Source organism: Microcaecilia unicolor, chromosome 5 (assembly GCF_901765095.1).
Source record: "Microcaecilia unicolor chromosome 5, aMicUni1.1, whole genome shotgun sequence".
In the NCBI taxonomy this organism is placed as follows: Eukaryota; Metazoa; Chordata; class Amphibia; order Gymnophiona; family Siphonopidae; genus Microcaecilia; species Microcaecilia unicolor.
The window spans coordinates 2132254-2145492 of record NC_044035.1 but is presented as its reverse complement, the minus strand read 5'-3'; the positions used below and the strand labels follow the sequence as shown (position 1 = coordinate 2145492).

Below are 13239 nucleotides of genomic sequence, written 5' to 3'. Positions count from 1 at the left end.
CTTTTCCTCCAGGAACTTGTCCAAACCTTTTTTAAACCCAGACACGCTAACCACTGTTACCACATCCTCCGGCAAAAACTTCCAGAGTGAAAAAATATTTCCTCCTATTTGTTTTAAAAGTATTTCCATGTAATTTCATTGAGTGTCCCCTGGTCTTTGTACTTTTTGAAAGAGTGAAAAATCGATATCCACCTCAGCCGCCTCTTTTCCAAGCTGAAGAACCATAACCTCTTTAGCCTTTCCTCAAATGGGAGGAGTTCCATCCCCTTTATCATTTCGGTCGCTCTTCTTTGACCCTTTTCTAATTCCACTATATCTTTTTTGAGATAGAGTGACCAGAACTGAACGCAATACTCAAGGTGAGGTTGCACCATAGAGCAATACAGAGGCATTATAATATTCTTGGTCTTATTTTGCATCCCTTTCCTTATAATTCCTAGCATTCTGTTTGCTTATTTGGCTACCGCCACACACCCGGCAGAAGATTTCAGTGTATTGAGTTAAATTATGATGTCCTCTTTCCTGATATTTACTTCAAACCAGAAACACCAAGCTGAGATAACCTCTATCCCAGGAGTTCTCAACTCCATTCTCAGGACACAACAAGCCAGTCATAAACATAGAAATATGAAGGCAGATAAAGACCATATGGCCCATCTAGTCTGTCCATCCATACCATCTACTATCCCTATCACTCCCTTAGAGATCCTATGTACTTGTCCCAAGCTTCCTTGAATTCAGGTACAGTTTTCATCTCCACCACCTCCAGTAGGAGGCCGTTCCATGAATTCACCACCCTTTCCGTGAAGAAGTATTTCCTCAGGTTACTTCTAATTCTATTCCCTTTCACCTTCATCCTGTGCCCTCTCATTCAATAGGTTATTACGAAGACCACTGACCATTTTAGTAGCTGACCTCTGGGCCGACTCCATCCTGTTTATATTTTCTGAAGGTTTGGTCTCCAGAATTGTACACAATATTGTAAATGAGGTCACACCAGAGTCTTATACAGGGGCATCATCACCTCCTTTTTCCTACTGGCCATTCCTCTCTCTATGCACCCAAGTATCCTTCTAGCTTTCTCCGTTACCTTTTCTACCTATTTGGGCACCTTGAGATCATCACATACAATCACACCCAAGTCCTGCTCCTCTTTCATGCACAGAAGTTCCTCACCCTCTACACTGTACTGTTCCCTCGGGTTTTTGCAGCCCCAAAACATGACCCTACATTTTAAAAATCTTAGCTGACAAACTCTGGACCATTCATCAGGTTTTGCTAGGTCCTTCCTCAGGTTTTCAGGATATCCACAGTGGATATGCATGAGATAAATTTGCATGCATTACCTCCATTATATGCAAATTTCTCTCATGCATATTTATTGTGGATATCCTGAAAACCTGACTGGCCAGGTATGTCCCAAGGACTGGATTAAGAATCACTGCTCTGTCCTGATAATTATTCTGGCTCATGGACACCTTGGGATAGCCTCCTCCCCGATAATCTAGACCATGAATACCAAACTGCGATACCTCTCCTCTCTGATAATTAATTCAGGCTAAACACCACAGTGTGAACCCCTCTTTCCTATCACTAGTACCAGTACTTAATTCTATAGAACTATGCGGCTAAGCGGCTGGGGCTCTTCAGCTTGGAGAAAAGGCGGCTGAGGGGAGATATGATAGAGGTCTATAAAATAATGAGTGGAGTTGAACCGGTAGACGTGAAGTGTTTGTTTACGCTTTCCAAAAATACTAGGGGGCATCGAATGAAGATACAAAGTAGTAAATTTAAAATGAATCACTGAAAATTTTTCTTTACTCAGTGTGTAATTAAACTCTGGAATTCGTTGCCAGAGAATGTGGTAAAGGCGGTTAGCTTAGCAGAGTTTAAAAAAGGTTTGGACGGCTTCCTAAAGGAAAAGCCCATAGACCATTATTAAATGGACTTGGGGGAAAATCCACTATTTCTGGGATAAGCAGTATAGAATGTTTTGTACTTTTTTGGGATCTTGACAGGTATTTGTGACCTGGATTGGCCACTGTTGGAAAAAGGATGCTGGGCTTGATGTACTTACGCAAATTAATCCGAGTCGCAAAAGCTTTGTGATACTAAGTATGATGGTTTTGGCTTGTTTATTTATTTTTTTCTTGCACAGATACCTCCTTGCGAGATGGCCTGCTGATCTTTTTCCTGCTGGTGCTGCCTCTCCTGATTGTGCTGATTGTCTGCTTTGTGAAGCGAGATGCCCTGAGGAAGAGGTTTTGTAGGAGGAAAAAGTACAGGTACAGTACAGAGTCTGCCTCATGGAGCTCTCTGTAAGGAGTGGAATTCTATCCCTGCCTCCTTCCAGCTTATGTAATTACTATTATAATACAGGACTTATAGCCCGCAGATACCAGAATAGTTCGCTGCGGATTACAATACTTGAGATAAGAACCCATTGTTCAAATAATACACTCAACTATAAATAACAAATGTACAAGGTAATATCACTAACACAATACAAAAGTTAAACTAATAGCTCAGTTAGAGACAGATAAAAAGGTCTTATGCGACATCCTGAAAAGCTGATAATTTCTTGTCATTCTAAGATCGAGGGGCAAAGTGTTCCAAAAAGTTGTAGCCTGATAAGAAAGAGAAGTAGATAAAATTCTAATAGACTTATCCTTTCGCACTGAGGAAATAAGATTTTAAAAAGTTGCTTGTGCAACCGACCCAATTTACGCCCTAGCAGTAAATTAACTATACCCACCATATAAAGAGGGGCCTCACCATACAATATTTTAAAAACTGTAACTCCTAATTTAAAACAGACACAGGCAGCCAATGCAGTTTAATCATATAAGAGGTTGAGGTGAAGGTTGCATTCTGAGCAAAATGGCCGCTTAGCTCAACTTTCTGTCCACATCCATCTGTCAAGTCTCTCGAGACTTCTATAGCTGTTTCTTAAGAGTTATTTAGCTATAAGTCTCAATATCTTGAAGTATAAACCCCTAGCACATCAACACACCTAAATCTGTTTTCTTTTCTGAAGTTCCTTTATTGAATAACATAGATGATTACTCACAGTTAGATGTTCATAAGCCCAAAGGAACCCTGTAGTTTGTGAGCTGTATCAGTCAGTGGAGAGAAGGTAGAAGTTTAACCAGGATCAGCTCGTTGCAGAGATAAGAAAAGTAGTTTCACAGATAGAGGCAGCTCGGAGTTAGGTCGGTGTTTGGGAGTGCAGTACCCTCTTTTATGAGGGTATTTTCAGGGTGAAAGACTAGTGCTTTTCCAGAGCTACAACAGGATCGTGGCTTCGTCCTGGAGCAAAATGGATACTGTCCTCCTCATCGACGGGGGGGAGGAGCCAGAAGCTCATACAGACTCAGAGAAGAAGGAGTAGAAAGGCCAATAGGGACAAAGCCTGCCCTCGAGTGGCAAGGGCAGCTCTAGGAGGCAGCCCCTGATTGGAGGAAAAGGTCATACCTGGCTGACCTCTTGGGACAGAGATAGTAAGAATGGCCAGGAAGTGCTGGCACGTAAACAAAGAAGCCAAGCTTGGCTGAGACAGGGGAGTGATCTAAGCAGCATCACAACCAGTAGTAACAGATCTTATACAGACAGGCAAGTGGGGTTGCGTTGTCTGTGAACTACATTACGCACAATGCATTGCTCACACACATATCTTAGCAGTGAAGACTGCAGCAATCAAGATCTTTAGGAGTAAGAATAGCAGTGAAGGTATTAACACATTTTAGGGTCACACTATAACTAGTGCCAGGCTGTCAGGGGACAGAACACCATCCTTCTACACTGACTGCACTGGCACACGATGTCTTGGCTCAAATGGGTTTGCTATGGATCACTGGAACTGCTGGTGAGCCCGTTTCCTCTTTCCTTCTTGAAGTTGACAACTGTTCCTTCTTCCCCACATGGTGGCTCCTGCACACCTTAAGCCGAGCGAGGCTGACCTCAATCACTACAGGACACTTACCGTCTCTTCAACGGGAGAGCTTTGAAAATGGAGGTTCGTTTACCTTTTTCGGAGCTATGTTGCTGAACCCATGAAATTGTGACTTGCTCCTGCAGCCTCTCACCACTGACCACGAGTGGGCTCTGCCTTGCATGACCTATTCACTGCACTACAGGTACCCCATCTGGAGCTGTACGACTATATACTGAAGAATGGCAGCTGGAAATAACAGAAGAATTTTACCTAACAGTGGGCCAAGTACTTCTTTACTCTGACTCTCTCTCCAGTCCCGCCCAGCCTTGGTTTCCCTCCAGAGGGCTGTGTTATTTATTTATTGATTTATTTTTAAATTTATATACCACCTATACACCTAGGCTACTCCTCCAGGGATATTTTTCATTTCTATGGACATTAGACTGCTATACATCTCTGATTTCACTCTCCACTGTAATGGAGCAATACTGCTGCATTTTTTAAAAACTTTATCTTTATTAAGCTTTTTAACAAACATAATTTCACATTTATGAATGATAATACACAATTTGGAAATAAAAATTATATAGACAAACAAATATTTTTTTAAGTTTCAAATAGTTATCGACCACAAGAATAAGAAATCAATCCAAGATGTAAGATTAATAATATAATCTAAAGGAAATAAACATACATTGTAAATTATAATAATGAAGCGTCACGTCCCGAGTGATTCACTCCAAGGCTGTTAAACAGTGTACATATGGGATTAAACCACTACATTAACCTCTTCCCTACTGATTAGAAATTCCTCTAGCTGTTTGGGGTCAAAAAATTGAAACTGTTTAGATTGAAACACTATTCTACATACACAAGGAAATTTCAACAGGAAGGTAGCTCCTATTGCCACAGTTCTTGTGCGTAAAGCCAAAAAGGCTTTACGCCTCTTCTGAGTCTCTCTTGATAAGTCTTATCAATACTGCTGCATTTTACATCTCACCCTTGAGCATTTCCTGAGGATAACTTTTATGGCTACAGACAGGATATTGGGTGGCAGCAAAGGAGTTTTGTTTCAACACTATGATGAGAATAAGTTAGTACATAAGTACATAAGTACATAAGTAGTGCCATACTGGGAAAGACCAAAGGTCCATCTAGCCCAGCATCCTGTCACCGACAGTGGCCAATCCAGGTCAAGGGCACCTGGCACGCTCCCCAAACGTAAAAACATTCCAGACAAGTTATACCTAAAAATGCGGAATTTTTCCAAGTCCATTTAATAGCGGTCTATGGACTTGTCCTTTAGGAATCTATCTAACCCCTTTTTAAACTCCGTCAAGCTAACCGCCCGTACCACGTTCTCCGGCAACGAATTCCAGAGTCTAATTACACGTTAGGTTATAGTTGCATTTACTAATACTGCCCAAGCTAACTTGCAGGTCTAGGCGGTTTACAAGCTAAAAACTGAAAATTCAGAAAACGACGACAATATTTGGTAGGATAGACAGTGTCACTACTACATCGTCCCCGTCTCATCTGCCCGCAACCTCAGTGTCATCTTCGACTCCTCCCTCTCCTTCTCTGCGCATATCCAGCAGATAGCCAAGACCTGTCGCTTCTTCCTCTATAACATTAGCAAAATTCGCCCTTTCCTCTCTGAGCACACCACCCGAACTCTCGTCCACTCTCTCATTACCTCTCGCCTTGACTACTGCAACCTACTCCTCACTGGCCTCCCACTTAGCCATCTATCCCCCCTTCAGTCCGTTCAGAACTCGGCTGCACATCTTATCTTCCGCCTAGACCGATATACTCATATCATCCCTCTCCTCAAGTCACTTCACTGGCTTCCGATCAGGTACCGCATACAGTTCAAGCTTCTCCTTCTTACCTACAAATGCACTCAGTCTGCAGCCCCTCATTACCTCTCTACCCTCATCTCCCCTTACGTTCCTTCCCGTAACCTCCGCTCCCAAGACACATCCCTCCTTTCAGTACCCTTCTCCACCACTGCCAACTCCAGGCTCCGCCCTTTCTCCATGCTTGGAACAAACTCCCTGAGCCCATACGCCAGGCCCCCTCCCTGCCCATCTTCAAGTCCTTGCTCAAAGCCTACCTCTTCAATGTCGCTTTCGGCACCTAACCACTATACCTCTACTCATGAAATCTAGACTACCCCAACTTGACATTTCGTCCTTTAGATTGTAAGCTCCTTTGAGCAGGGACTGTCCTTCTTTGTTAATTTGTACAGCGCTGCGTAACCCTAGTAGCGCTCTAGAAATGTTAAGTAGTAGTAGTAGTTGGGGATGAGGGTATTGGATTTATCTAGGAAGTTAGAGAGTTGAAGAGATAATTTGGAAATGAAAAGAAGATGTGAAATCAGGCAATAACTAGGATAATCTATGAGATCCACTTCTTCGATCTTCAAATGAAGGTGTAATCAAGCTTGTTTCCACAAGGATCTGGATTGGCCACTGTTGGAAACAGGATACTGGGCTAGATGGACCATCGCTCTGATCCAGTATGGCTCTTCTTATGTACTACAAAAAGGCATGTTTCATTTCATTTCAAAACTAATGGGCACAAAATGAAAGAACAATTGTTTTCTTTTGGAAATAAGTAGGGCTGTATTTCCAAAGTAGGCTGTGAAACCTGTAAGGTTGTTTATAGTAGTCTGAATGCTGTTTCTGTTCTTTAGGGGCACTTTTTCTAAGCCGTGTAAGCGCCTACGCAAGCCCAATGTGCGTGGCCTGGGCGGTAATTTCAATTTTCACGTGCGTCCACTACGTGCATCAGGAATTATTTTTCTTTGCTGGCAAGCGGACAGTAATCAGCATTTGAACATTCGTTGACCATTACCACCCAGTTAATGTCTGAGACTTTATCGCTAAATCAGTGGCTGGTGGGAAGGTCTCAGACCCAAAATGGATGCGTGCCAATTTTCATTTTGCTGCACATCTATTTTCGGCATTTTTTTTACAGGTGCGCTGAAAAATGATTATGTGTGCAACCAAAACACACACCTACACTACCACAAGCCATTTTTCAGTGCACCTCAGTAAAAGGACACCTTAATTTGTAATTTGTTAATTTGTACTTTTTATTTCTTATCTTTTCACTAGTCGTAAAGCCCGTTAAAATGGGTGACATTTTTGTTGTGAAAAATGTAATGAAATAGCCAAACCAAGAAATGAGAGTTCCTCGGAGTGTGTATGTTTGAGAGAGTGTGTGTGAGAGTGACTGTGTGAAAGAGAGAGAGTGAATGTGCGAGTGTGTGTGTGTGATAGAGAGAGAGTGAGACTGGGTGCGAGTGTGTTTGTCAGACAGAGAGTGTGTGTGTGAGAATGAGTGTGTGCGAGTGCGTATGTGAGACTCAGTGAGTGTGAGAGAGAGAGAGAGTGTGTTTCACACAGATACAGTGTGTGTGACAGAGTGTGTGAGACAGAGTGTGAGAGTATGTGTGCAATACACAGACTTTCTGTGAGACCTAGAGTGTATGAGACAGAGAGAGTGTGTGAGAGTGACTGTGACACTTAGAGAGTGAATATGATACAATGTGAGAGACAGTGTGTGAGAGTGAGAGAAAGACACTGACTGTGTGAGAGAGTGTGTGAGTGTGTGTGTCACAGAGATACCTCCCCCCTCCCTCTCTGGTGTGAGGACGCCCCCCCGCCCCCCGCCCCCCGGTGTCAGGACCTCCCTCACCCCCTCCCTCTCTGGTGTCAGGACCTCCCTCTTTCCCTCCCTCTCTGGTGTCAGGACCTCCCTCTCCCCCCTCCCTCTCTGGTGTGAGGACCCCCCTCCCTGGTGTCAGGACCTCCTTCTCTCCCTCCCTCTCTGGTGTCAGGACCCCCCCCCCCCATCTCTCTCTCTGGTGTCAGGACCCCTCCCTCTCGATTTATGCCCTCACTCTCTAAAGGGACCGAGAGCCGCGCGTCACCCGATGCATCAAACATGGCGCTGCTGCTGAGCTCCAATGCACGGGAAAGTTCCGGGCTTGCCGAAGCCACCACACATCAAAGCAACTTGCACCACACACTCCCGCTGCGTTCTTCCGCTTGCCACAGCGGGAGCAATGCTTCACCGGGGCACAGAACAGCGTGCCAGCGTCAGAGGTACTGGGTGCATTTTATCAGCGGTGGCGTAGGTACTGGGTGGTAGCGGCAGTGAGGTGGGTGTAGTCGGGAGAGAGCTGTAAGAACTGCTCGTACTTTCCCCGCATATCCCCGCAGCAGGAATGGAGGCACGGGAGAGAGGTGTGATGTGCTGCGCTGTTCTGCACATGCGCGGCACGTCGGTCACTCTTCATTTATATAGTAGGATTACTTTTTATTGTTTAATTTTTTTAGGGCTATATTTCTTTTTCTTTTTTTTTGGAATAATCTTTTTATTGATAATGAGCAGAACAATTCAGCATGAACAATTTATCACCACCAGGACATATGTGCTCAAAAAATCCATACCATTTATAACAATATATCTAGAACCCATGTCTTGGCTCTTAACTCCCACTCGCATTTTTCTCATTTTCTTACCTCCCTCCCCCTTTAACCAGCCCCCCCTTCTTCCCTCCCCTTCCCTGACCCCTCCCCATGTCCAGGACTCAAACACACACAGAACTAGATCCGGCAACAGAACTTCTATCATGTTTACTCACTGTGTCCATATTGGGCATGGACTCCAAACTATGTAACCACAAGCCTCTGTACGCTCTGGCTGACCTGCGCCCCAAATCAGCTGTCCGCCTTCTCTCCCAATCCGCCATCTGGCGCATATGCCCATCCCATTGTTCTATAGGCGGAGGGATCTGACTTATCCAATGCTGTAATATTACCTTCTTAGCCAGTGATATACGCATTAGGCAGTATTCTAAACTGGATCTCATGAAGCCCCACATTAGGTGTCACCCAGAAAGCTAACTCGTAATATCTAGATAACTCCCTGCTCAGATACTTCTCTCCCCAAACAATTTGTAATTGAGATAAATTGCGCGATTAAGTTACATATTTCTTTTTCCCTCCTCCTCCTCCTTGTGACTCTGGGCAATGGAGGGTTAAGTGACTTGCCCAGAGTCACAAGAAGCTGCTCTGGAAACAAAAATAAAGATATCTTGTTTAATCACGTGATTAACTGCGATTAAAATTTTAAACGAAATGCAGCCCTAGAAATAAGCACACTATTTCGACCACAGCATGGGCTTATTCCTGAAACCAAACAGCCTACCAAAATGAACAAAATGGAAGCCATGGCCATGTGCTCCCTTCGTGCGATGGCAGTCCTTACTTCCCTCTGCTTTGCTCTCTGAACAGACTGTGGACGCCTGGCATCCGATGCGTGATCACAACTTTTTTTCCCCTCAGGTCTGAGCCGGTGCAGCCCAGGGTACAGAATAATCAGGCTGTCAGGAGCTCTGCATCAACGGGTCAGGTAAGGAGCCAACTTTTCAAAATTATTGGGGGTGCTAAGTCCAATGGAAATAACCCCTCCCTGGATGCATACAAGGAATTTTCTCAATATTGAGGGGTGCTCAAGTACCCACAGAGCCAGCTCCTATGATTGGATGGAAGCAGAAGCACTGGGTCCCAGATTCCCTCTCCCTGACTTCTCTGCTTCTCTTTCTTCAGCCCAACTCTTATCGTTTTAGAAAAGTTGGGAGTCTATCTTTCCAGCTATGCTGATGATATTACGGTTATGGTCCCCATTAGTTTTTTAGTTGCTTCACACTTAGAGCTATTGCAAAACATCTTAAAAGAAATAGAACATTGGATGCTAAAGCATAAGCTCAAATTAAATTCAGACAAAACAAAGTTTATGTCAATCAGCTGAAGTTCTGATATGGATGAAATGAGTATAATGATATATAATAAGACCCAGTACCTGTTTTCTTCATCCATTAAGATTTTGGGGGGTATGGTTGGATAATAAATTATCTTTAGAGGAGCAAATTAACACTCAAAGATCTATCTTTCTGTTGCGCAATTTGCGTCAAATTCAGAAATATTTCGATCAAGATCACTTGTTCAGGCTTTAATTTTGAGTTTGCTTGATTACTGTAATATCGTTTATTTGGGAGTCTCCAAACGTATATTTATTTTATTTTTGTTACATTTGTACCCCGCACTTTCCCACTCATGGCAGGCTCAATGCGGCAGGCGATGGAGGGTTAAGTGACTTGCCCAGAGTCACAAGGAGCTGCCTGTGCCTGAAGTGGGAATCAAACTCAGTTCCTCAGAACCAAAGTCCACCACCCTAACCACTAGGCCACTCTTCCACTCTATTGAAGAAGCTTCTCACTATATAGAATGTAGCATTACGTTTGATCTTCTCTTTCAAATAATTTGATACTGGATCATGCTATTACGTAAAGCTCCATTGGTTTCCTGTGCAAGCCAGGATCCTGTTTACATTTTCTTGCCTTGTCTACAAAATTATATAGTTTATCCTTACTTTATTTATTGAACCATCTCATTAAAAAAAAAAACCAGAGCTACCAGAACATTAGTACTTTTTACCTTTCCTTCTGTAAAAAGTATGAGAAGGCTCAAATTAATAGACACTTCCTTCTCATATCAAGTGGTTCGCTTGGACAAGGCTATTAAAGGTCTCTTGACATCTAAAATCTCCTATAACTTGTTCCGTAAACAGATCAAAACTTATTTATTTAAAAAGTTTGTGTAAAATCATGCTGAATAGAATGTGTAATTTAAGGATATTCTTTTGTTTAATTTACCTCTAGGGTGAAGCATTCAATCCCGGCATGTTTACAGTATCGTATTTCCCAACTCCAAGGTTTGTAACTGAAATCTTTGAACCTGTCCTCCGGGATTCTGGATCCAATATTACATCCTTCTTCTAGACCGGAGCTCTGCAAGGTCAGGGCAGGCGCTCACGGCAAGAGGGATGGCCTGGAGCTCAGCACATGAAGGAGAGGAGGGCAGGAGCTCAGTGCATCAGGCAGAGGGAAAGGGGAAGGTAGGCGATGACTGTGGAAGAGAAGGGGGTCAAGAACACACTGGCAGATGAGAAGGCAGAAACAGGAAAGCAAGACCTCACCACTTAAGGCAGGGATTTCAGGATATCCCTAATGGAAACACATGAGAGAGATTTGAATATAGTGGAAGTAGTAACCATTCAGATCTATCTTATGCATATTCTTTAGGGATATCCTGAAATCCTGGCCTCTAACCTTCTGCATCCCTGGTAGGGTAAAGGGGAGGGCAGGAACGTATCGGGCAGAAGCGATTGCTGGAGCAGACCCGCTGCTTTGGGTAAGTTGCAGCAGGAGGAAGCAGTTGAGGAGGTGAGTGTGGTCTGCTGTTTTGTTTTCATCATCTGCGGTCACATGAAATTAAGTGTTGAAATGGGGTCATACTAGAAGAAACTTTGGGCAGCACTGTCCTAAGGGTATTTTGTCATGCTTTTGGAACTGGAAAAGAAGCATTGGGGATGGGGATTTGCCCCAGGGGATCTATGTATCATTCTTATGTGGAAAGAGAGAATGCACAGGGGGTTTACCTGAAGAAGGGGCTACATAATTCTTGTAGGAAGGGGGTAAATTAACCGTGGGGCAATTTCTGTTCTTGTCCTGTGACAGTGCATGTGTGGAGACTATGGAGCAGGAAGTGGTATAGTTTATTTGGGGGGGGGAGGGGAGGATAATCTCTTTGCTAATTGGCCCCTTAATGTTAAGCCATTTAGCATGGTCGATTTCCCAGCAGCTGGGTTACTTTTTGTGTTGATGTCCAAGGCCGTATATGGTGGGCAAATGTATAGTGAGTGCATTAAGTCCAACTTAGCATGAATGTAAAATCTTTAGCAAATCACATGCTGAAACCTTTTAAAATGTGAATTTTAGTGCATAGGCCCCTGTGCTATCTTAATAGGTTTTACTGTGTGTTGGTGAAGGTTTGAATCCATTTGTTTTACATCTGCAGGAATAATGGGCCGTCTGGAACATCAGCACTGCCTCAAAGACCTCCTCAGCCCTCGGGCTTCCCACTGAAACCTCCCATTCCTCCATATCCTGCCTGGCTCCCACAAAGGGCCGTCTGATTCCACATAACAACCGCAGTGAGCACCTGACTGGGAGCCTTATATACATCTGTGAATCTCTCACTTTCCTATGGCCCCTCACTCCTACCCTCCAGATATTCTCTCCCTGTCCCTCCAGGCATTTTCTAACTTCTTCCTCTCTCCTTTCCTCCAGATATTCTTCTCCCCTTCTTCCGCTCTCCTTCCCTCTCTTCCTATCCCTCCAGGCATTTCCCCACTTCTCCCTCTCTCCTACCCTTCAGACATTCTCTCCCTGTCCCTCCAGGCATTTTCCCACTTCTTCTCTCTCTCTCCTTCCCTCCAGACATTCTCTTTCTCCCTATCCCTCCAGGGATCTTCTCACGTCTCCCTCTTCCCCCCCCCCCCCCCCCCCCCCCACACATCCTTCCAGGCATTTTCTCACTTCTTCCTCTCTCCTTCTCCCCCATCCCTCCAGGCACTATATTTTTTCACTTCTTCCTCCCCCCTTCTCCCCCATCCCTCCAGGCACTACATTTTTTCACTTCTTCCTCTCTCCTTCCCTCTAGACATTTTCTCCCCCCTTCTCTCTCTCTCCTTCCCTCCAGAGATCTTCTCACATCTCCCTCTTCCCCCCCCCCCCACATCCTTCCAGGCATTTTCTCACTTCTTCCTCTCTCCTTCTCCCCCATCCCTCCAGGCACTACATTTTTTCACTTCTTCCTCCCCCCTTCTCCCCCATCCCTCCAGGCACTACATTTTTTCACTTCTTCCTCTCTCCTTCCCTCTAGACATTTTCTCCCCCCTTCTCTCTCTCTCCTTCCCTCCAGATATTCTCTCTCTCTGTCCCTCCAAACATTTTTCACTTCTTCCTCCCCCCTTCTCCCCCATCCCTCCAGGCACTACATTTTTTCACTTCTTCCTCTCTCCTTCCCTCTAGACATTTTCTCCCCCCTTCTCTCTCTCTCCTTCCCTCCAGATATTCTCTCTCTCTGTCCCTCCAAACATTTTTTCACTTCTTCCTCCCCCCTTCTCCCCCATCCCTCCAGGCACTACATTTTTTCACTTCTTCCTCTCTCCTTCCCTCTAGACATTTTCTCCCCCCTTCTCTCTCTCTCCTTCCCTCCAGATATTCTCTCTCTCTGTCCCTCCAAACATTTTTTCACTTCTTCCTCCCCCCTTCTCCCCCATCCCTCCAGGCACTACATTTTTTCACTTCTTCCTCTCTCCTTCCCTCTAGACATTTTCTCCCCCCTTCTCTCTCTCTCTCCTTCCCTCCAGACATTCTCTTTCTC

General features: G+C 44.4%; 1 protein-coding gene across 1 annotated transcript in view; it reads left to right on the top strand.

Moving 5' to 3' along the window:
- The window catches only part of LOC115471025 (disintegrin and metalloproteinase domain-containing protein 9-like), a 122078-nt gene extending 109915 nt beyond the window's left edge, over positions 1-12163 (top strand). The window contains exons 19-22 of the mRNA XM_030204694.1: positions 2159-2285; positions 9295-9361; positions 10671-10723; positions 11869-12163. Of these exons, the coding sequence (XP_030060554.1) occupies positions 2159-2285; positions 9295-9361; positions 10671-10723; positions 11869-11986 (365 nt within the window). The 3' untranslated portion in view covers positions 11987-12163. The remainder of the gene's footprint in view (positions 1-2158; positions 2286-9294; positions 9362-10670; positions 10724-11868) is intronic.
- Positions 12164-13239: the final 1076 nt, after the last annotated feature.